General features: G+C 40.7%; 1 protein-coding gene across 2 annotated transcripts in view; it reads right to left on the reverse strand.

Annotated features, from left to right (window-relative positions):
- Positions 1–25,286, reverse strand: part of LCK (LCK proto-oncogene, Src family tyrosine kinase) — a 90,059-nt gene extending 64,773 nt beyond the window's left edge. The window contains exons 1-3 of one of the 2 annotated variants that reach the window (XM_089673821.1): positions 24,982–25,286; positions 8,524–8,621; positions 3,505–3,580 (exon numbers count right to left, since the gene is read on the reverse strand). In XM_089673821.1, coding sequence (XP_089529947.1) covers positions 3,505–3,580; positions 8,524–8,616 — 169 coding nt within the window. In that variant the 5' untranslated portion in view covers positions 8,617–8,621; positions 24,982–25,286. Of the gene's footprint in view, positions 1–3,504; positions 3,581–8,523; positions 8,635–24,981 lie in introns of both variants that reach the window. The other variant, XM_089673820.1, reaches the window with a different exon arrangement.
- Positions 25,287–25,642: the final 356 nt, after the last annotated feature.

A 25,642-nucleotide genomic window follows, 5' to 3' on the forward strand; every position in this document is an offset into this window, starting at 1 on the left:
GCGCTCCTTCCAGGTATGATGTCACAGGGTTGGAAAGTCTTTTGAGGAAGATACATCCCCTTAATCAACCTACAGCAGGGGTAGGCTGATAAATTGAATGTGTTTTCCTTGAAACACTTTCCAAACCTGTGATAAAAGTGGTGGAGCCTAGCACACTGTCACCACTCTCCTGCTGTGAACGCTTGCTGAGATATCTGAGCTTGATGAGCATTTTCCTGCCTGGGGCCAGCAGAGCTTCACCCAGCTGAGGGATTCCTGTGAAACACTTTGTGACTCCTGCTACTTATAGCTTACAATTTTTCTATTTTATTTATTAATAAATTTGACATGAATATACTACATCACAGGTGTCAAGCTGGCATCCCTCCAGCTGTTGCCAAACTACAAGTCCCATGAGGCATTTCAAGATTGACAGTTACAAGCATAACTCCCAAAGACAGGCATGATGGGACTTGTAGTTTCGCAACAGCTGGAGGGCCACCAGTTTGACACTCCTGTACTACATTATGGCAGTGTTTGCACCACTTTTTTTCTGTTTTGCCATATTTATAAACTATTGAATATGCATCTGTATTTTGTCTATTAGGCTGGAAAAACAGATTGAACTTGAGGCCCCATTCACACCTGAGTTTTGTAGCACAAAGCTCAAAGCTCCAAAACGCTCAGGGAGAAAAAAAATCAATATTACTCTATGGAGATGGTTGCCGGAAGCAGAATAACTGAAACTCAAAAAAGTTTTGGAGCTACTTTTATAGCTACATTCTAGCAGATTGATGCATTTTTGGTGTGTTTTCATTTCCATAGTGCTTTAGCACATTTGTAGAGTGATTGAGAGTCTTTTTGTGGCATGGCAACACATGGCAACAAAAGGTGTCACTTATGACATTTTCTCTATTGGCTAATATAAAAATTCCAAATCTCAAAAAAGCCCAAAAATGCCTAAAAAAAAGCGCATAAGAACATGCAACAAAACGCACAAAAAAACATACAAAAACACTACACTCAGGTATGATTGGAGCTTCAAACAGTTTGACTTGTAGTATGTTTAATTTCATAAAGCATTTTTGCTCTAATAAAGCCCTATTATTTTTAAAGTGCAACTGTGCTTAATAAGTAGGGAGCACGTGTCAAGGAATGTATTTTCTAAAACAGTTAAAGCATATCTATATTCAAAATGTAAAATCTTATTTTCATTTCCACAATGTATTTCAATTATTTCTAGTCTCATCCTATTAATCTGAATGATCCTGCTGTTTGTACATTTACATAAAGCAGAGCTCCAACCAAAAGGGGCAGTTCAGCTTTAAGAACTTGTCCCTAGCTCCCTGTGCAGAATTGGCACATTTGAGTTTTTTCCAACTTCCACTCGAACTGCCTAGGCCAGTGATGGCAAACCTATGGCACGCGTGCCAGAGCTGGCACGCAGAGCCATCTCAGTGGGCACGCCAGGAAGAAGAGGAACAACGCGCTCTCCTGCGCACCCCCAGGGGCGCGCACCGGGCGATCTCCGTGATCGCTGTGTCCTACGGACACAGCTGATCATGTGACGTGGTAAAAGGCCAATCACAGCGGCCTTTTACCACGTGATCAGCCGTGTCCAATGACACGCTGATCACCGGGAAATGCAAATGCAGATCGTGAGGAAATTACTGCTGAAAACCGGCAGTTGTCAGAGCAGGGAACGGCACCGATCATCAGGGTCACTGATCATCAGTGCCCTGATGATCGGTGCCCAGCAGTGCCACACACAAGTTCCGCCCACCTGTGCCCAGCAATGCACCCACCTGTGCCCAGCAATGCACCCACCTGTGCCCAGCAGTGCGCCCACCTGTGCCCAGCAATGCACCCACCTGTGCCCACCTGTGCCACCCACCTGTGCCCAGAAGTGCCACCTACCTGTGCCCAGTAGTGCCACCCACCTGTGCCAACCCACCTGTGCCCACCAGTGCCACCCACCTGTGCCCACCAGTGCCACCCACCAGTGCCCATCAGTGCAGCCCAGCAGTGCTGCCAGTCAGTGCCACCAGTCAGTGCCCAGCGGTTGTGCCAGTCAGTGCCCAGCAGTGCCGCCAGTCAGTGCCCAGCAGTGATGTCAGTCAGTGCCACCTATCAGTGCTGTCTATCAGTACCCATTATCAGTGTTGCCTATCAGTGCCACCAATCAGTGCCGCCTCATCAGTGCTACCTATCTGTGCCGCCTCATCAATGCCCATCAGTGCTGCCTATCAGTGCAGCCTCACCAACGCACATCAAAGAAGAAATATTACCTGTTTGCAAAATTTTAGAATAGAAGCAAAGGAAACCTTTTATTTTTTTTATTTTTTTGCTCTTTTTTCATTTATAGTGCAAAAAATAAAACACCCAGTGGTGATTAAATATCACCAAAAAAAGCTCTATTTGTGTGAAAAAATGATAAAAATTGCATATGGTTACAGTGTTGCATGACCGCACAATTGTCATTGTTAAGTGCAACAGCACTGAAAGCTGAAAATTGTCCTGGGCAGGAAGGGGGTAGAAGTGTCCGGTAGGCAAGTGATTAATTCCAGTGTTGGCACTTTGAAATAAAAAAGTTGGTTTTGTGTTGCAGTTTGGGCACTCGGGCTCAAAAAGGTTCGCCATCTCTGGCCTAGGCAAATAACAGGTCCCAAAACACTGGAGAACCGCTATAGAGATGTGTGAAGTTCCTGCACAGGGGCGGACTGACAACTCATGGGGCCCCCAGGCAATAGGGGATCATGGGGCTCCTGTGTCCTTTCCCAAACTCAAAAAAGCCTATGAAAAAGGTACCAGGGGCATCTCATGGGGCCCCCTACTGACTCTGGGCCCTCAGGCAGTGCCCGAGTTTCCAAATGGTCAGTCCGCCCCTGTTCCTGCACAATTACTTCCTTGTATTCTGTGACATGTATTCACTATGTCCTGTGAGTGGTCACAGCTGTGTCACACATTTCACAGAGCCTGCCTTCTGAACTACAGAGGTGCTGAGAGGAGGAGTTTCAGGAGGTGGAGTCAGTACAGAAATCACTGCTTGCACACAACAAGGTACCATGGGATATGTAGTTCTTAGACATTGTAAGTAAACAGCAGAGGAGAAGCTGCAAAGCAAGCAGGGAATCCAGAAAAGCCTGGAAAGAGATGACTAGCAGAAAAGGAGAATTTTAACTCTTATAATGTCATAAATAACTACTGATTGTATTGCCATTGCAATGCTGATGTTATAAGAGTAGTGTAGAATAGAACTAATTATATAGTTTTGACATGTTCATCCGTTGCCCTGGTATTCACCATTGTAGTTGCAAACATAAGCTGGCTCAGGTGTTCACAAACTAAAGGGTTTTTTTGACTAATTTTTTTTTTTGGGAGGCGTCAGATGGTCAAATCATTACCTAAAATCAACACCGTGGAATTTGTATGGAAACAAGTTACAAAAAAGGATCTGTTTTAGTCATCTACGTTAAAATTCACCACATCAACTTTGTGTAAATAAATCTGTGGTCTTGTTCCTACCGTGAAGTGGAGAATTCGGAGGGACTTGGGACATGTATGAAACCAATGGATCTTGTACATCATATCGTGTGATCATCTGAGAGAAAAACATAAATATATCACCCTTAGTAAGGCTATTCTCATTCCTTGGAACATCCATATTTAAAGGGAGGTGGCACACTGGCCAAACCTGTCATGTTAATGAGAAGGTTGCTTAACATCATTAGGCCTATTTTGAAAGGGTGGAGAAAACAGTTTAGTACAGTCAAGACAAAAACAGTCATTGTTGCCTGATTGCTATGGGCAATCCACATACAGTATGTACACTTAGGTCCATATGTATTTGGACACAGGCACAATTTTTGTTTTTTTCAGGTATTTACCAAAACATATTCAAGCTATAGTTACAATTGCAAGAAAAAGTATGTGAACCCCTTGGGATTTCATGGAGTTTTGCATGAATTGGGCATAAAATGTGCTCTGAACGTCATCTAAGTCACAACAATAGAAGAACACAGTCTGCTGAACATAATACTACACAAACATTAGATGTTGCCATGGTTTAATTGCACATAACATGTAAACATTCACAGTGCAGGGAGGAAAACGTATGTGAACCTTTAGACTTAATAACTGGTTGACCCTCCTTTGGCAGCAATAACCTCAACCAAACGTTTCCTGTAGTTGCAGATCAGACCTGCACAATGATCTGGAGTAATTTTGGACCACTCCTCTTCACAAAACTGTTTCAGTGTAGCAATATTCTTGGGATGTCTGGTGTGAGTCGCTCTCTTAAGGTCATGCCACAGCATTTCAATCGGGTTGAGGTCAGGACTCTGACTGGGCCACTCCAGAAGGCGTATTCTGTGCTGTTTCAGCCATTGTTTTGTTGAATTACTTGTATGCTTTGGGTCATTGTCCTGTTGCATCACCCATCCTCTGCGGACCTTCAGTTGGCGGACAGATGGTCGTACGTTTTCCTGCAAAATGTCTTGATAAACTCTGGAATTCATTTTCCCATCAATGACAACAATCCGTCCAGGCCCTGAGGCAGCAAAGCAGCCCCAAACCATGATGCTCCCCCCGCCATGTTTTACAGTGGGGATGAGGTATTGATGTTGGTGTGCTGTGCCTTTTTTTCTCCACACATAGTGTTGTGTGTTCTTCCCAAACAACTCAATCTTGGTTTCATCTGTCCACAGTATATTTTGCCAGTAGTGCTGTGGAACATCTAGGTGCTCTTTTGCAAACTTCAAACGTGCTGCAATATTCTTTTTGGACAGCAATGGCTTCCTCCGTGGTGTCCTCCCATGTACTCCATTCTTGTTTAATGTTTTCCTTATTGTAGATGTGTCAACAAAAATGTTAGCATGTGCCAGAGATTTCTGTAGGTCTTTAGCTGACACTCTGGGATTCTTCTTTACCTCATGCAGCATTCTGCGCTGTGCTCTTGCAGTCATTTTTACAGGACGACCACGCCTAGGGAGAGTAGCAACAGTGCTAAACTTTCTCCATTTGTAGACAGTCTGTCTTACCGTGGACACATGAACATCAAGGCTTTTGGAGATACTTTTGTAACCCTTTCCAGCTTCATGCAAGTCAACAATTCTTGATCGTAGGTCTTCTGAGAGCTCTTTTCTGCGAGGCATGGTTCACATCAGACAGTGCTTGAAACCAGTAAACCCAAAACAGGGGTGTGTTTTTTATGGGCAGGACAACTGTCAGCAACACATCCAATATCATCACACTGATTGGAGTCAAGGTTGGCTCACTCCTGGCTCCAATTAGCTCTGGGAGAAGTCATTAAGCTAGGGCCTCACATACTTTTTCCTCCCTGCACTGTGAATGTTTACATGTTATGTGCAATTAAACCATGGCAACATCTAATGTTTGTGTAGTATTATGTTCAGCAGACTGTGTTCTTCTATTGTTGTGACTTAGATGACGTTCAGAGCACATTTTATGCCCATTTCATGCAAAACTCCACGTAATCCCAAGGGGTTCACATACTTTTTCTTGCAACTGTATATAATGGATATGGGCTGAAAGTGCACACTCAGGTTTAATTTGAGGGTATGTACATCCAAATTGGAGGAAGGGTTTAGTAATTATAGCTCTTAAGAGTAGCCATCCCCCCTTTTTCAAGGGACCAAAAGTAATTGGACAAATGAATATAATCATACATAAAATGTTCATTTGTAATATTTTGTTGAGAATCCTTTACTGGCAATGACTGCCTGAAGTCTGGAACACATGGACATTACCAAAAACTGGGTTTCCTCCTTTCTGATGCTTTGCCAGGCTCTCACTGCAGCTGTTTTCAGTTGTTCTTTGTGGGTCTTTCTGCCTTTAGTTTTGCCTTCAGCAAGTGAAATGCATGCTCAATGGGGTTGAGATCAAGTGATTGACACGGCCATTGCAGAATATTCCACTTCTTTTCCTTCAAAAGCTGCTGGGTTGCTTTTGCAGTGTGTTTTGGATCATTGTCCATCTGTACTGTGAAGCGCCATCCAATAAACTTTGCTGCATTTGGCTGAATCTGTACTGACAGTATATCTCTAAACACTGCAGAATTCAGCCAGAGAGAACATACATACAAACTCCATGTAGATGGTAGCCATGACGGGGTTCAAGCCCTCTGCTGCAAGTCAAGAGTGCCAATCACTTACTCCACACCATGGCCTACATTTTAATTTTAAAGTGCAACTAAAAGGAATAGAGTTTTGATAGAGTTGAGAGGGATTTCAACACCTGTTAGGTTTTTATTGCTGTCTGTGCCCCCATTCACTATCTCTATTAGTCCTATTTACCATTATCAATGAAAGTGATAGTAGAATAACAAAAAATCCCAAATTTTGGGTTGTCCCCAGAACAGGGATAGTTTATTTCATCTAATGAGGACATTCGTTCTGCTGACCCTTGTGACAACTATCAATTACCTATCTTTAGAGGGATTTTTTTAACTTTTGGTTTTGGCTAGGTGACAGGAAGTGAAGGGAAATCTCCCCAATGGGACACAGATGACAATAATAAACCTTACAACCTTTGATTGCTCCTGGTGTCCTGAACATTTGTAAAGCACATTGGTGTGCTTTATAAATGTGCATTATGTTTTTTTTTCTATGGTGTAGCAGCGGTATGGCTACACCACAACCTTATTCATGGGCCACTACTGTATTTTTTTTACTGCAGATACATAGGTCACACCTGGTTTACTGCACCGTGGCAAGATGTTACATTACAATAAGATAGAACAATACATTGTCCAATTTATTTTCTTTAATTCCTTTGCTGTTTTCTAAGCTGTGTGCAGTAGCGTAGCATGGGTTGTCAGAGCCTGGGGGAAGGGAAGTAATTTGCACACCCTGATTCTTGGGCTTTTAGGCTCCATGCACACTAGCAGCTCCAAAACCACTAGAAAAAATGCTGGATAGAAATGCTAATTTTAATGTTTTTGCATTTTTGCTTAAGGAGCGTTTTCAAAGAAGAGTTTTAATAGTGATAGCGTTTATAAGGAGGACCGGCCGCCCATTGTTAACAAAATAGCAGGGTCTGCCTAATACAAGCCAGACCCTTAGGGTCTGGTATGTATTTTAAGGGGAACGCCATGCCAAAATTAAAAAAAAAAACGGCATTGGAGTTTCCCCAAATCCATATCGCACCCTTAGGTCTGGTATGGATTTTGAGGCGAACCCCATGCCAAAATTTTAAAAAAGCCCCCCTATCCCAAAGCACCCCCCCATGTTGATGGCACATGGCCTGTATGGTCCAGGAGGGGGGTTGCTCACCTCCTGGGCCTCCTGGGCCTGCCAGGCTGCATGCTCGGATAAAAGTCTAGTATGGATTTTTTAAAATAACAGCGTGGTTCTCCCCCAAAATCCATACCAGACTCTTAGTATGGATGGGGGAGACCCCCACACTGTTTTTTTTTAAGTTTTCATTGCCAGCAATTGTTTTGTTTACATTCAGTTGTTAGCGGGAACCCTGCTGACAGCTGAGGACTCATCCAACGTTAAGGATGTAGCCGCTGCTCCTTAAAAACAACTGTAATTAACAAGGAGGGCTGGCTGGGGTATCGGACCCAGCACAGTTGGGATGGCGCAGGACTATTTTCTGCACCCCTCTAAATGACTGGCCCAGCTGCCCCCCTACGCTATGGCACTGGCCATGTATTATTAATAAAAACTCTATGTATTTATTTATATATACTGTATGTATTGAGCACTACATCAGAAAACAGGGTGTACTGGCAGAGGTAAGTTCAGATTTAATTAAAAGAATCCCTGCTTTTTACCCAAAATGTATATTTATTTGAATACTGTTGAAAACATGCACATACACAGAAAATAAATATAGATGATCATCAACATATGATGGCTGTATTAAACATGCTAACTTTTAAAACTGCAGTAAAGCAACTATTGTATTTTAGTTGTCATTATGGTCTATAGGGGGAAGTTTAAACATGAGTAATTCCTAAATCTGACCAGGAGCTTTTTTTATTATAAAAGCATTTTGCATGTTGAAGTTTGTTCTACATTCTTAGAATGGTAGAGGTCCTAATTGTGGGACGTTTATGACAGATTGATAATATACAGCAGGTTTGAAGGAGACTGCACCTGCCCTCATCTTCTTAGCCCTGCATGTTGGGCGCATTACATATTGATGTACATTGATTTTCCAAGGTTGCTACAAAACAACAGATTTGGAGATCAAATTAACGTGCCTGAACTAAATGCAGAGAGTGAGGAAAGCATTTGAAACTGCCCTACATGCAATAGTTCAGAGGCTGTGACCTGTGGAGTGGACCTGCTACATATATGATCAGTCATACCCATTTCCTACTCAGTGGTAGAAAACAAATTTGGTTTTCTATACATTACACAATTTATACTGCTGTTAGGTACTGTTTGTAACAAGCTAATTATTCCAATGTATTTTTCTTTTAAAATTTCGGTTTACTTCATATTTCAGGTTAAAAACCAGCTAAACATTTTATCTGACAATCTTTACATAAACTTTAAATAGCATCATACTCACTTGTGACTTTTCCCGTGGCAAATGGCAGTTTTCACAAATATCAAAATTTTCCATCCAGTCATCTTCATATTCAGAGCTACATCCACACCCCATTGTACCTGCATAAAGATCCTTAAGTAAAGAGTCTTCATTCAGTAAATTTATGTGCATATAGATGATTTTTTTTTCTTAACATCTTTATTAAAAATGCTACAAACAAATAGGATAGCTACACAGAACCTCAGTAAATAAACTGTTACAATGTTTCTGTACTCAAGCAAATAACGGGATTTCCCAAGCCATTATGAGACATTGTTCATAAGTGAAACAACCTCTGTGTATCATCTTAGGCTAGTCTCGTAAGCAGGTACAGTGGATATAAAAAGTCTACACTCCCCTGTTAAAATGTCAGGTTTCTGTGATGTAAAAAAATGAGACAAAGATAAATCATTTCAGAAATTTTTTTCCTCCTTTACTGTAACCTATAAACTGAACTATAAACTGAACAACAAACTGAAATCTTTTAGGTGGAGGGAAGTAAAAATAAAAAACAAAAATAATATGGTTGCATAAGTGTCCACACCCTTAAACTAATACTTTGTTGAAGCACCTTTTAATTTTTTTACAGCACTCAGTATTTTTGGGTATGAGTCTATCAGCATGGAACATCATGACCTTGCAAAAACACTCCAAATCTGTCAGGTTGCGAGGGCATCTTCTGTGCACAGCCCTCTTCAGATCACCCCTCAGATGTTTGATCGGATTCAGGTCTGGGCTGTGGCTGGGCCATTCCAAAACTTTAATCTTTTTCTGTTGAAGCCATTAATTTGTTGATTTGGGTGTATGCTTTGGGTCATTGTCATGCTAAAGATGAAGTTCCTCTTCTTGTTCAGCTTTCTAGCGGAAGCCGGACGATTTTGTGGCAATATTGACTGGTATTTGGAACTGTTCATAATTCCCTCTACCTTGACTAAGGCCCCAGTTCCAGCTGAAGAAAACATCCTCTAAGCATGATGTTGCTACCCCCATGCTTCACTGTGGGTATGGTGTTTTTTTGGTGATGTGCAGTGTTGTTTTTGCGCCAAACATATCTTTTGGAATTAAGGCCAAAAAGTTCAACCTTGGTTTCATCAGACCATAACACATTTTCCCACATGCTTTTGGGAGACTTCAGATGTGTTTTTGCAAAATTTAGCCAGGCTTGGATGTCTTTCTTCGTAAGAAAAGGCTTCCGTCTTGCCACTCTACCCCATAGCCCATTGTTGTCACATGTACCACACAGCCAGTACGTGCCAGATATTCCTTTAATGTTGCTGAAGGCCTCTTGGCAGCCTCCCAGACCAGTTTTCTTCTTGTCTTTTCATCAATTTTGGAGGGACGTCCAGTTCTTGGTAATGTCACTGCTGTGCAATATTTTCTCCACTTGATGATGACTGTCTTCATTGTGTTCCATTGTATATCTAATGCCTTAGAAATTATTTTGTACCCTTCTCCTGACTGGTACCTTTTAACAATGAGATCAAGCTGATGCTTTGCAAGCTGTCTGTGGACCATGGCTTTTGCTGTAGGATGCGACTAAGACAATGTCAGGAAAGACCTACTAGAACAGCAGAACTTAATTTGGGGTTAATCAGAGGCACTTTAAATGATGGCAGGTGTGTACTGACTCCTATTTAACATGATTTATAATGTGATTGATTAATTCTGAGCACATTATTATTATTATACAGTATTTATAAAGCTCCAATAGTTTGCTCAGCGCTGTACATTACAAAGGGGACAGAACATGTGACAGAACAATAACAATACAATGCAAAACATGAGGAGATCGAGGGCCCTGCTCATCTACATCCCCAGTTATAAGAGGGTGTGCACACTTATGCAATCACATTATTTTTGTTTTTTATGCTTACTTCCCCCCTAAAAGATTTCAGTTTGTTTTTTAATTGAGTTGCACAGTTTATAGGTCACAGTAAAGGAGGAAAAAGTTCTGAAATTATTTATCTTTGTCTTGTTTGTTTACATCACAGAAACCTGACATTTTAACAAATGTGTGTAGACTTTTTATATCCACTGTATATGTAAGGGTTTACAACCACTTTAATTAGGAAAGATAATATTTTTACTACAAGGTCTATTTACTGTATAAATTTTACACACAAAATTCCTGCAGTTTTTACCCAGTATTCATACATTTTTCATTCAAATGCAATTAGAAAAATGTGTGAATATTGGGTGAAAGTTGTGTAGACCCATATATTTTTTTCATGTTTGGAACATACAGGATTGCTAAATCATGCATTCTGATTTAACAGCCAGTGGTTTGACAGGTGTGCTGCATTTATTCACTTATTTATTATTTATTTATTTTAACCTCCCTGGCGGTATGATTATTTCAGATTTTTGGTGCTGAAAGCGGTACCATTATTTTGCATGGAAATATGTAGTTTTTTTATTGTAGGCTGTAATATTTAGGAATAACTCACTGAAATCTGTCCGAACAAGAGTCTATTAAACATCCCGGGGTATGATAAAATTTGAAACACAAAATCATAAATTATAATTTAATAAATAATCATAAAAAATAATAATATAATAATAATACATTTAATTCAATAATATAATCAAACCAAAAACACTGAAATTTGAAATATAGCGCCAAGTTCGCACATCACTGAGCAAAGTCGCAAAATTGTTTTCAGTGTCTGATGACGAATTTCTCCACGAATCATTATCACTCAATTCTGCAAGTGGTTCTGATTTACTATCGCTGTTCTCTTGCCGGTCTAAAACCGCTTTTGAAATAAAGGGATGCTTTTTGTACGCCATGGACTTTTCTAAGTTTCCAGGCAGAAAGAACAGTCAAAATGCAGGCAGGGGACAGGACAAAGCAGTAGGGACAAAATGTATGTGAAATGGTTTGAAACAGCAATGTTTTATTATGTAAAATTAGTTTTGAAAAAAATTATATTTTTTTAAAATTTTAAAATTTCCCACCGTCGGCGGCGCCCGTAAGTCCCGACGTCACAGGGACCGGAACACAGAAGTCGGATGCCGGCATCGGCCGGAGGAGATGGCTGGGGACACTGCAGGGGACACATCATGGGAGCGAAGGACAAGGTAAGTGCTGGAGGGACTCCCTATGCAGCGCCGCATGGTAAGCCCGAGTGTAGCTCGGGGTTACCGCTTTTGGTACAGAAACTTTACCCCGAGCTACACTCGGGAATACCGCCAGGGAGGTTAATCATCATCATCATCATCTAGACTAAAGCCCCATGAGTTTGTTTAATCTGGTGGTAGAGGAGCACTTATTGGTGGTGAAAATTAAGAAGGCACAGTAATTAATTGTTATTTGTTGTGGACATTCTTTATCACAGACTTTATTATTGGTTTATTATTTATGATTATATGAATTAGATGTTTATTGCACAGCAATTATCATTAGTATATGAATTATATATTTATTGCACTGTAATTATTTATGGCACGTGACACTTTTTATTGTATAGATGTTTTGCACATAGCACTTTGATTTCTGCACATGGCACACTGAGTTTTTTCAAGAAACCTGCTATATTTATTATTTGCATGGCTGCAGGTGACTCTTTGCATAACATTTATTAGAGTTTGGGTATAACAAACAAGGGGGTGTTGAGTAGCGTTGTTTTTCAAATTTATACACACTGAAAGCTATGTTCTAATGATCAGATTATCGTATGATCGCTGTGAAAGTGGTATTTTTTGTACAATTTTCTAATTGTGTGTACTAGGCTTAAGGATATGGTTATCTATTTTACTGAAACAAAAATTCAAACAATATATATACGGTAAGTTGCGAATCACAACCTATATTTCCACGCTGAAGTGATGATGAAAATAACACATAAATTAAATTATATATAGTAAAACAGAGCAGCCGTTTTAAATAACTCATAAATCAATATACAGGGGCTAAAAAAATTCACATAAACAGCGCTCTGTCATACTAAATTAAACTTGAAAAAGAGTCATAAATAAACCAATTATAAAGGAAATAATATAGAAACTTCCACCAAAGTGAAAAAAACTGTGAAAAAGTTCAGTTCATTTCAGTAATGTGATATCTCTTTAAGGTAGCTCGATCCACCATCAATGTGATCCTGCAGTGATTATCACCCCATTGAATTCAACATTCACCAGAAGCTGGTTAATAACCAACAGTGGAAAATCAGTAGAAAACAACCTCCTAGATGCTGAATGGTTGTGAAAGCGACAGTAGGATAATCAGCCAGCAGCCCAAAAAGCAACCTCCAATCAATGAATTAATGATCACTCCTGCTCCGATCTCCTCATCATCCAGATTAAATTATATCAATTCCACTCCATATATGGGCAAAATAAAACAGCCACATAGTGTGATTCTGTAAACACATGTATTACCTTAACCCCATCCCCTTAAAATGACACTCACATTGAGTTAAAAAGTAAAGCACATTGTAAGGATAGCACTTATAATGGCCGCCGCTTCTGCGGCTGGTGACAGTCTCACCACATGCTGGTTCCTATGGATTCCGGCAGCAACGGTCACATGATTGCACCATGTGGTCCCGGTGTGCGTGCTTACGTCACAGATGGTCTTGTCTGACGCGTTTTATCATTTTCGACTTCCTCAGTGGAAGTTGGAATGATGAAACGCATCAGAGCGTGACCATCTGTGACGTCAGCATGCAAACTGGGTCCATGTGGTGCAATCACGTGACAGTTTTTTTTTTCACTTTGGTGGAAGTTTCTTTATTATTTCCTTTATAATTGGTTTATTTACGACTCTTTTTCAAGTTTAATTTAGTATGACAGAGTGCTGTTTATGTGAATTTTTCTAGTCACTGTATATCTATTTTACTGACCCTGAAAATTCTGTACTTTTTGCTTATTAGTGTAGCACCCTCATAGATAGGTGCTAGGATATACATAGTTAGATTAGTGTAGTTTGCTCTTGTGCCTAACAGAGGAGCTAATAGGTAAATCTTTCCTTGGCATTCTGCTTAAGTGCTGCAGTCTATTAGTCAGGACTTCTCATGGTATTCTGCTGCTGTTTGAGTCTGCTTTGAGCTCCTCCTGCCTTCTGGAAGCAATGAGAGCCTTCCAGAACCTAGGTGGGAACTATGCAAATGAAAAGCATGAATATGGATGGCTAATTACAGGGGATGGTACTCTATTACATGCTGGGAGCCTGTATTTATATTCTGTGAGCATATGGGCTCAGGGTCTTTTTAAGGAGTGGATTTCACCTCACCATGCTTGTCTCCCCTGGCATCTGCTGCCATGAGCACACCTGAGGCCTCATGGCATCTGCTGCCATGCGGCCTCAGGTGGGCGACCAGAGGGCCTGAAGTCAGAGAGAGTGACCCTGGTTCTACAGAGAGCTTGCAGAGGGGGTGTCTATTGAAGATCTGGTCTGGTATCACTAGTATAGAGTTGCCAATTGAAAGTTGGAAGGAGGCAACCAGCTTTCACTGGACATTTTGTGAGTACAGACAACCTAAATTTTCTATAGACTTTTTTCAATAGGTTTTTATTGTTTTTTTTTTTATATATTTTTAAATACAAAGTACAAACTCGACTGCTTTTTAGAGACTTGTGCTTTTAATTCCCTCATGGTGCTATAAAGTCAGCTAAAGGTCCAGATAAGGGAACACTGGCTAGTGTTTTGAAGAGTTTTGTCCATTTACTCTTTGCTATGAGGGACATTACTCTAGCCTAAAGTTACTGTTACTGCAAGAGATAAGCTTTTATCTTCTCCAGCATGGACTTCACCTAAAGCTAAAACAGAAGTCAGATAGTGTCCTCCTTGTACTTTGTTCTTTTCTAAATTCTCCCTCCCTATCCAAGATCTCATAAAAAAACAAAACAAACATCTCATAGACTGGTTATTTGAGACAACAAGCCAAAGTGTGTGTGCACCTGGCTATCAGAAATACTGTGTGCTTGTCTGAGGGTGAAAATATGGGGAAAGGCCTGGGCAAACTACCAGTGGCTCCTACAGGAGTAGCGCTACATTGGTTTATCAATTCTTTTTGTTCTGAAGACACAGAAGTCTGCACAAATTGCCATTCCTATAAGCAATATGTCCACTTTATACACAATACCTATGATAACTCCCAATTGTAACTGATCCCCATTCTCTCCTAAGCAACACCTGGCAGTCCCAATGTAGCCCCAGGATTCACTCAAGCCTGAAAGGGTCTGTTGTGAGAAGAGGTGCCTGCATACTGCAGAGAAAATGGTAACTCTACTAAGGCTCCTTATAATAAAGAAGTGTCATTTAACATTTCATTATATGCCACTTTTAGAGGTCTTTATGTTAGCTGTGTTTCACCAAATTTATAAAGCATCGAACGTGGCACTGGAGTAATTTTGAAATTTAGAAGTGTTCTGTTGTGTGGCTAAAATAAATCTTAATATTCCATTGTAACTGTGCTTTCTAGACACTACAAAAAAGTATAAATCCCACTCTGGCTTTTTTCCTAGCTGGGCAGATTTGCTTAATCCATTAAGACATGGTTCTGTAATGCTAAAATTATGGATTTTATCTCCAAGCAGGCCATTGGAAGTTTGATTTGAAAGCACATCCAACAAATAGACCAGCATAAAGACCCAGTATACAGTATGTTTCTCCTGGGGATACAACCAGAATCATATCAAATTCTGTAAGGTCTCTGTGACACCCAAAATATACTTCAAATTACCTCACCCTATTTAAGTATGACTTGGGTATAATGAGAAGCAAAACATTCTGAGACAAACATGTCAACAATAAGAGGTGACTCAATGAAACATACCTGCCCTATCACTAGTGTTCAAAGGCAAGTGAAAACCCTAAATGGCTGCTTGAAAATATTCTGTTAATTACACTCCAATAAATTGCAACTGTCTCCCTTTCTGAATTTTCTAGTGTAAATGTAAAATTCACAATTAAATCTTTTTTAAATTGGGTAAATATTAATATTTTATCATTTTTATTCCTGGACAGCAAGTGGAGCTCTACACCTCTAGGCTCTGTTTCACATGGTTACAGATCTAAATAGCTGAAACTTAAAGTAGAGGTCTGGGCTAGAACTAACTAAGCTTAAAACAGCTCCCACCCCTCCGAACACCTATACTAACTACCCTGTAGAAGGAATATGCATATGCTTACCTATTCTCAGAGCACCCCAGTTGGGTCACACAATCTCTCCAGCAGCCAGCATAAGGGGAGAGGAAAGAATGTCGACAACGGTTGGCATACCTATGTGGTGACATCTCCCTGAGGATTACTATGGGGTAATAGTTCTCGCCTGTCCTTCTTCACCCTTGAAACTGGCTGTGAAGATCATATGAATGGACTGGAGCACCCTGAGAATAGGTAAGTATAAACATCATCCTTCTACAGGATAGATAGTATAGGAGTTAGAAGAGAGTGAGAGCAGTTTTATGCTTGCTAAGTTCTAGTCCTGATTTCTAATTTAAATTATACATCTTCACCCATTTCCCTCCTTTCTTGCATGAATTTGTATGGCTTTTAAACCAGAGACTTATGCTGGCCATACACTATATAATTTTCTGTCCAGTTTCTGCCCAATTTCCTTAGATTTACCTTCAACTATGTAGTGCAAGAGCCTGCCTAACTGGATACAATTGAAAGTGTTGTTAGGTTTGACCTCATATTATATGGTTTTTGGTAAATCTAAACCAAAAATCTCAAGAAAATTGTATAATATTCAGCCATAGTCTCTGAATTGTTGAGAAAAGAAAAAAGGTCTGCAACACCAGCATTGCAAAGGCACCTTGTATCAGTTGTAAAAGAAATTATTAGAATTTCAACAATGATATAAAACTTTAGTTTAAAAATGTAATAAAATTCACTAAAAACCTTTGTACAATTCTTTTCAGTGTAACCACCTCAGAGACATTGCTATAATGCCTATTGCGTACATATATTGAAGAATTGTTTTAGTGTGCAAAACTGCCATTTTCATGTTACATGACAGCACTTGTTTACTATCTCACACATATTGTTATCTGCCACTAGAGATCACTTTGTTCCTAAACGTTTGCTAACAATGTAGCTTAATAGACTTAAGACTATCCCAAAATGGTCTCCACAATTTACCTCTATGAGATGGCACATCTACCAGTCTATTATGTGTGGATATGACATTGGAGGGAAGAATGTTCCTCACCACAGTCTGCGGAAAAAGGAGCTTGGTGAGAGAACTTTCTGAAAGAGTGTAGTTGAGAAAGGATTTGCTGTTTGTTCAAAGCCTCAAAGACAGCGCACAGAAGTTGGTGCAGCTACCCCCAGTTTCTTCTGTTTTCCTGGGGACTGAGTAGAGCTGACTGCTGTACTGTAAGTGCCACACAGTCTCTGCAAAGAAGTTCCTTGGGCACCAGTCACTGCCCCCAAATTTCTAGCATTGCATTACTCTGCTACAACCCAGAACTGCTATACCTCCACTTACAGTATTTGTTCATCACAGAAGACAGTGTGATGGATATTCTCATCAGGGGACAGTGTGATTCTATTGCATACTCAAGTAAAGACTGTTCACCTACAGAGGTTACATACAGCCATTTGTTTTACAATAGTGTCTTCTAAATAAATACAGTTTCTGGGAAAAGACTTTCTTCAAGGTGAACTATCCTAATAGGAATGCACAGCTGTTATTTCAATAATGTGCAGAATCTTAGACTCTCTATCTAGAGACTGTACCTTGGTTGCTACTTTGGTGCCTTAAAAGGGTACCTGTTACTGCACAGCTGTTCAGGACCCCAACACAGAGTCATAAACTTGCAGAAAAGCGTGGAACTTATATTACAGTTAGCTTAGCTTGATAAGGAAAAATGAAGTGAATTGTTATATTATATTTGTTGATGTGCAAATGCCAAAATTATTATTATTATTATTACATCGAGTTTATATAGCGCCAAAGGGTTTGCTCAGCGCTGTACAATAGAGGGGGGGACAATACATGAAACAGTACAACAACAACAAACAGCACACGAGGGGTTAGAGGACTCTACTCTATCGAGCTTACAATCTAGGAGGGAGGGGGTAGTGGTGCAGGAGGAAGTGGCTGTGAGGGATGGAGTGGTAGGGGGAATGAAGGAGGACGGCTGTTAGGTAAGGGTGGGGTAGGCTTCCCTGAAGAGGTGGGTTTTCAGGGAGCGCCTGAAGGTGAGGAGGGAAGGCAACAATCTGATGGATTGGGGTAGTGAGTTCCAGAGGATGGGGGAGGACCTGGAGAAGTCTTGCAGTCATGCGTGGGAGGAGGAGACCTCCACTTGTAATTATTGAACTTGTTGCTTGGTTCATGGGATTTCAAGAGTTTCATAAGATTCAGGTAGCCGTACCTCAGAGCTTTTTTGCAGCTAGAACATGGCAGAACTCCATTCCGCCTCCTCCAGCAGCCCTGTGTTTTCCAAACTGTCAGTAAACACAGAGGGCAGTAGAGGATGATTTTGCACTACTCACTTCCTCTACAGGCTTCTGCTTGCCATTGCTGGTCACCCAGGGCATGTACTGGGCAGGGCAAATACACTATATTATATGTAAGAAAGTGCAGCGCTTAAAAAAAAAAAAATATATATATATATATATTGCGGAACGGTAAAGTGCAAGACATAGAAGTGCAAAAGAACATTAATGTGAAATCTAAAAATCAAACAATATGGTAAAGTGCATCATAAATGTAATGAGCTGAGTGAATTAAGCAGGAGATCATGTGAAACGCGTTAACAGGTCCTGTATTCATGTCCTGGTGTTTTGTGTGTCGTGTGGATCAATAAATACACACTATATTGATCTATCCTCCAGTGTGTGGCTGACCCTTCTTCCTATTGCATCGAGTGTGGTGGCGAGCCAGAGCCTGCACCTGTTGTGGATTGATCTGGATTGTTTGCCTGAGTGGTATACCTTTGTTCTTTGGAATGAGCTGAGTGAAACAGTAAAGTAAAAGCATGAAAATATCAGCTAAACAGCTCAAATAGGAAATGCCAAATAATAAAGTGTATCACGGGCAGAATCTAAATACAATAATGTCCGTGGTAAATTGCAGTAGTAAATGATGTTACAATAAACATATAAAATCTGAGATATATAAATAGGATAAAACTCTACATCAATGTCCGTGGTTAAAATGTGCTATTTATATAGTCAAATGTCCATAAATGGAAGCAATTGTCTGTGAAACCATAAGGCGTAGAATCATTAAGGTGCAGAGTGCAAATGTGCTGATGATCACACAAAAGAATCCACCACCTCTTGGATGTACACTCACAGGATGAAAACTGGTAACAGGCAATCAAGCATTAAACATCTGGGAATGGAAGGCGGCCAAAGGGTTAAACTGGACCAAATTCTTCATCCTGGGCACTCGGATGGGAAGTCAGCCCTTGTCCTAGACGGAATAGCTCACCACAGGAGCCAATAAAGTTGCATATAGCATAGTATTTATTGGAACATTGAAAAGTATCCACGTGGAGACAGAAATCAAAAAGCATAAAAAGTGTATCAAGATGGCCACCGCTCCGACCATCAGTAGCGGTGGCGTGACGTCAGCAAACGACGGATCCATCTTGTGCACTGGTGTGCAGTCATTTTGGAACAGGAAGGAGTCATCCCCAAACTGTTCCCACAAAGTTGGGAGAATGAAATTTTCCAAAATGTCTTGGTATGCTGACACCTTGAGTTCCCTTCTTTGGAATTAAGGGGCCAAGCCCAACCCCTGAAAAACAACCCGACACCATAATTCCCCCTTCACCAGCTTTACACTTGGCATAATGCAGTCAGGCAAGTAATATTCTCCTGAGAACCACCAAACCCAGACACATCCATCTGATGTCCAAACAGAGAAGCGTGATTCATCACTCCAGAGAACACGTCTGCACTGCTCTAGAGTCCAATGGTGGCGTGCTTTACACCACTGCATCCAAGACTTTGCGTTGCACTTGGTGATGTAAGGCTTGGATGCAGCTGCTCAGCCATGGAAACCCATTCCATGAAGCTCTCTATGCACTGTTGTTGTGCTAATCTGAAGGCCACAAGAAGTTCAGAGGTCTTTGGCTATTGATTCTGCAGACAGTTGGCGACTTCTGCACACTTCATGCTCTGACCCTCTGTCATTTTAAGTGGCCACTTTGTGGCTGAGTTACTGTAGTTCCCAGCTGCTTCCGCTTTGTTATAATAGCACTAACAGTTGATCGTGGAATACTTAGTAGCAAGGAAATTTCACGGATGGACTTATTGCACAGGTGGCAACCTATCACATTACCACGCTTGAATTCACTGAGCTCCTGAGAGCGACCCATTCTTTCAGAAATGTTTGTAGAGTCTGCATGTCTGCATGCCTAGGTGCTTGATTTTATACACCTGTTGAGGTAATTGGAACACCTGAATCCAATTATTTGGAGGGGTGTGCCAATTCTTTTGGCAATATAGTGTATCATTGGGTGCCTCGGGTTTCGATACCACAGCCGCCCCCATTTTTTTTTCCTTCATGTGGTACTTCGGGAGGTGGCTCCTGTCCTCACCCCCCGCCTGTCAGACCTGTGTATCACAGAGCCAAGTGAAGTGTTCTAAATCTCTTCCTTGGCTTTGTGCTACGCAGGTCTAATAGGCAGTGAATGCATTCTGTTGGGAAAAAAAAGCACCCACCTAACGGATCATTGCCAGCTGCACCGCTGTGAGGTTTGTGTGGAGGGAAAAGGGGGTTGGCATTGTGCAGCAAGGCAGTTGTGGGGAGTTTGGATATGGTGATTTAGTGCAGAGGTGACAGCTGGGATTGTGGAGGATTTGTGAAAAAAAAGTTTAGAGCTTTAAGGGGAAAGAAGGGCAGGTTGTGAAAAGTGAGAGTTGTGTAGTGGGGGGGGGGGGGGCTGCAGGTTGTACAGAGGCAAGAATGGGGAAGGGGAATCTCTGCAGAGGTGAGACCTAGAGGAAAGGGGTGTTAGTGAAGCTGCACTGGGAAAGAGGGGCAGGTTGTGCAAAGTTAGAGCTGTGTAGGGAGCAAGAGCTGTGAAGTTGGGGGGGTGGCAGGTTGTGTAGAGGTGGTAGGGGGGTAGAGGTTAAAGGTGGGGGTTGAAGAGTGTGGTTCGGGGTAAACTGTAGATGGGGGTACAGAAATTAAATGTGCAAGGGGGCACAGACAAGCTGTAGTTGGGGGTGCAGAGGTGAGCTGCGAACTGAAAGCTGTGGGCAGGGGTGTGCAGAATTGAGTTGTTGACAGGGGTACAAAAGTGAACTGTGGACAGGGGTGCAGATTTGAGCTGTGGATAGTGGAAGAAGAGGTGAGCTGTGGAAGGGGGGAAGAAGAGGTGAGTTGTGGACAGAGGAAGAAGAGGTGAGTTGTGGATGGGGAGAAGAAGAGGTGAGCTGTGGACGGGGAGAAGACGGGGTGAGCCATGGATAGGGGTGAGAAAGGTGAGCTGAGGATGAGAGTTGCAGATGTGAGTTGTGGATGGGGGCACAGAAGTAAGCAAAGAGGTGTGCAAAGGTTAGAAATAAATGGTTACATTGGAGGGGAGATTTACATGTCCTGTTCCTTGTGATTTTTTTTTTGTGGTCAAGGGACAGTACACTCTCTCAGCACTTTACACACTCCTGAGCCCTGTTTGTTATGCACTCCTGAATGCAGTACTCCTTGCCTCTTGCGCCTTGGGTAATGTGTAGATTATTTGGTTCTGGTTTACTTCTCTTTTTGAGGAACAGCAGGGTAGGGGCAGTGAGGTCCTGCACCTATTCTCTGAGAAAAAAAGCCCTGCCATACTTATCACATCCAACACTTGAAGGTGGGATACATTAGCTACTGTCTCTGAGATCCCCACCTCGAATTTTGAGGCTACTTAAAGCAGTATTAAACAAGGCTTTTTTTCCCTTTATTTTTACCTGTTAATGCATCCACTAAGTCTGTTATTTTTCAACTTCCTCTAACAGATTAAACTGTCCAGTAAAAGTGGCAGGTAAAGATTTTCAGGATTCATTTATATAAAACCTTTTATCTCAAAAGGAAAACATCTTTGCTGTAAGGGTCCTTCCACATAGGAACCATCAGTTCAGTCAAGTTTTTTGCTGAAATAAAGTGATGAATACTGTATTGATTCAGATTACATCAGCTTGCATGTCCATCTTTAGTTCAGTTCAGTTAATATCAGTTTGCACTTTAGTTCAGCTCAGTTCAGTTCTACATCCATTTTTTTTAGTTGTTGAAGAAAAGAGTACAAACAAAAAAAAATGTTTCATGCCTAAAAACATACATAAAAAGAACAGATGTAAACAGGCAACATTTGTTTATATCCATTCAGATCTGTCTAAATGGAAAAGGACACAGCCTTCTTCCATTTAAAAAATGGACCTGAACTGCTATGGATGTAGGCGGATGTAAACTGATGATCGTCTGTTTACATCTGCTCACCAAAGATAGACATTGTGATTCAGTCTGGATTGCCTGTGTGAAAGGGCACACTGCTTAAAAAGTGTTAGCTGGAGTTTGGCTTTAGTTTGTTAGTAAAGTCTAAATCTGCTAGTACATCTAACACTACCCTCCCCTTAGATTGACAATGCTTGTGTCCAAGTGTGGCTCCATTGCTCCTCCATCCAGAGTGGAAACACGTTTATGCTGGGTACACATGCTCAGTTTTTTTTTGTTCAACCTAAAGGAGAAAAACCTGACAGACCGCTGTACCAACACAAATAATGTTGGTGCGGCGATCTTCCCTGCTGTGTCATTGTACTCCCCTGCTGCCAGAACACACTGATCAGCGCTCACAGCCATTGGCTGCAAGTGCTGATCAGATGCTGGTTTTCCAGCATGTCCATTCAACAGAAACTAGTTGTTAGACAAGCTTGTGTTGGACAGGCAACTGTATACAGAGGCTGAAAGTCGTCTAGTTCCTACTGAACTGGCTGATTTTCAGCCAGTGTGTATGGGGCTTAACACAGCAAGTGTGTTATTGGATGAATCACCAGATGAAAGGAAAGTAATAAAAAAAAAGAAATCAAATGCAGTCACCACATTTAAAGACCGGTGAGCTGCAAAACATAACGTTTTTGTTTTTAGGTTTTAATACAGCTTTAAGGGTTCCTTGCCCATGTTTTCTAAAAATCTGTGCAAATTCTATTGGAACTATCACCAAAAAGCTCTTCATTATTACATTATTATGCTTTTGGAAATTTTTATCACTAAAGCTAACAGCAGAAGACTGTATTTCTTTTTTGTGGGAAGCCTTGCATTCATACTGTATCTATAGTCTTAGTTATATACATAGTGTCATTTAGGTACGAGGGTCATATATATTTTACAAATATTCTTGGAGCTGAAAAAAACTGTTTTATAAATGGCCTAACCAAATTTAAATTAATACGTTTTACTTGGAGTTTTTTTTAATTAGCATGAATTAATTTCAAGCAACAGAAAAAAACTTCAGCAAAGCAAAGAAATTCCAAATAAACTTGAACCCATCCCCCCTTACATATAAGTCCTTCTTACATCAGAGTCCCTCCTTACATCAGAGTCCCCGCTTACATCAGAGTCCCTCCTTACATCAGAGTTCCCCCTTACATCAGAGTCCCTCCTCACATGAGATTTTACTTTACATCAGAGGCCTCATCAAAGTTTCCTCTTACATCAGAGAGCCAGAGGAGATCTTGCAGCAGGCCAGACTTGGCCCATTCGAGTTTGGAGACTACTGGTCTAAAGTATAGATTGCACATAGGTAGTTGCAGTTACAGGTACAATGCAGTTAGGTAATGAAGAATTATAATGAGATAAGCAAATCTTTCATGCAACCAGATCATCCTATTTGCCCTGTGATTTTATGCAAAGTAAGGAGATCAGCAATCAACCATGATCAGAAGGTTTAGAAATTCAATCTCAGCACAGTAATCTGGCTCTTTAACTGGTAGCGTGTGTTTCTGGATTCTTTGCAGAGTTCCCCAGGAGGCTGATCTCTTTGGGTACTTTATCAAAAAAACTGTCCAGACCTTGCCTGGTAACCATGTAGTCCTTCCTTTTGCTGCTGCCTGTACCTTCCTTATTGTTTGGATCTTCCTAGTGGCCACAAATATAATGTGTGTCTTCACTGGCCAGGTATAGGGTAGGGTCAGGGCCACATGACAACCATGTGAGCTTTGGTTACAGTTTCTTCTACGAAACAACCCAGGGTTGCAGGCTATTAAAAACTAACAGCTATGCAGAAACCTGTCACTGTCATAAACCTAGAAAGGAGCATGGTTAAAAAACCTACAGAACCCGCTGGTTTGCTTTAAGTGCTAAATCAGCACATACTTTGGACCCATCCAAAAATATTGTTTTGTTGATTGAGTATTACACAGAGTGATGGGTATTCCTTATACCAAGCAGATCAAATAGTTACCTAAATTGTGGTCTGCTTTGTACAAAGTCTTTGCAGGGACAAGCTTAGGTACGGTAAATGTAACCCACAGCCTTGGGGCTCCAAGCAAACAGCATTTCTGTAAACAATGTTGCTCATTCTCAAAAAGCTTATGGAGTGGCTAGAAATATTCTTTGTGTAAGAAATGAAAATACCTTCTACAAACATGTCGCCAACAGTAAAACAAATTTGAGAGTTCAGCTGATAAACTCCAAAAATACCAGAAAATCATGAACTGGAACGACACCTTACTGTATTCATTGGCACTGTACTGCTGAAACGGCATATACAAACATCAATGGACATAAATGAGACTAATGAAGTTGCGGACATGTATGTTCTGTGTGGTTTTGTGTGGTTCAGCCATCTTAGGAAATTACCAAGAGGAAACTGTGACAGAGCTAGACGCCATTTTATATGATATATAGCTCATGTATCAACCAAGATCTTCACAAAATTTCACGAGAACATTGGGAAATAAAATGTATTACAATGTATGTATTACAAAAATAAATGCTTTGCTGTATTAACATGATCCATGCACACTGTTTGGGCTACCCTCAAATACAAATTACTCCAAAGCACATTTTTTGTATGTTCAGCTGCAGACACCACAAAACCATAAAGCACAAAATTGTATACAGAACAATCAATATAATGTATTAAGATGCTTTTGGGATTCTGCACAGAAGTCAATGGATACATACTGTACATACAAAATAGGTGGCATTTTGGGGAAAGGAAAACTTAAGTCTGTCAACAAAAATGTAAAAGCTGTGCATTTGGAAGTTAAGAAGGTGGTTGTTAAATAAAGTAATAAAAGAGTAGCAGAGTGCAATAGCAATCATAAACCAGCTATAATTAGTCAATTTAAAAAAACCTTAATCTGATGTGGGCTAACACACTGCAGTGGTACTTACACTCTTTATAATTAATTCCAGTAATACAGCTTCAATAATCCTAAATCATAAATTAGCACATTCATCATATATTTTTGAAGAGAGCTTTGGCATTGTTAGTCCAAAGCATGGAAAATATACAAACATGCTCCGTCTTTGGAACCAAGACATTTACCTGTAAGTAGGAAGCTGTGAATAATACTCCAGTTAAGTTGCGATCATTGTTTCCCTTACAGTGTCTTTCATATATTTGTGTTGCCTAATTTCGGCTTCTTTCTTGATATACTTTTTGTGTTATCCGCTTTCTTGATCTTTCTGTAAGGTCCAGCCAACCTGGGTCAGTTTTTCTCCTGGAACATTCTACCTTACTTGCTATTCTTTTTGGTCCTGGTTTCAGTCGATCGTTTTAGGCTTCTCTTCACGCATTCCTTTCTCTTCTTCACATTGCATCTGTTTCTCTCTCTGTCATTGTTACCTGACTTCCTGCCCAAGTAGAACATCGAATATACTGCAACCACAAAAACACTAGCTGATAGTTGTGTCTCAGAGGTCATATCCGCAGCACGGAGCTAAAGTTAAAAGATGTACTTATGCCATCATAAAAAATGTTTAATATTTTGTTCAAAATCCACAAAGGACCTACTGAAAGTGCTACTTGACTGACTGTGACCAAACATGCAGGTCAGGAAAGTCATATTGAAAACAAAATTCCTAATCTGTATATTTGTTCTAAAGCTGGCCATTCACCAGTAGAACACGAACATTTGTAAGAACATTTGTATAAAAATATTGTACTCTTGTACTCAAAAAACATTTGCTTTTAATATCCAAATAAA

Source organism: Staurois parvus, unplaced genomic scaffold (assembly GCF_062004578.1).
Source record: "Staurois parvus isolate SC_StPar_1 unplaced genomic scaffold, SC_StPar_1.0 ptg000145l, whole genome shotgun sequence".
Lineage (NCBI taxonomy): Eukaryota > Metazoa > Chordata > Amphibia > Anura > Ranidae > Staurois > Staurois parvus.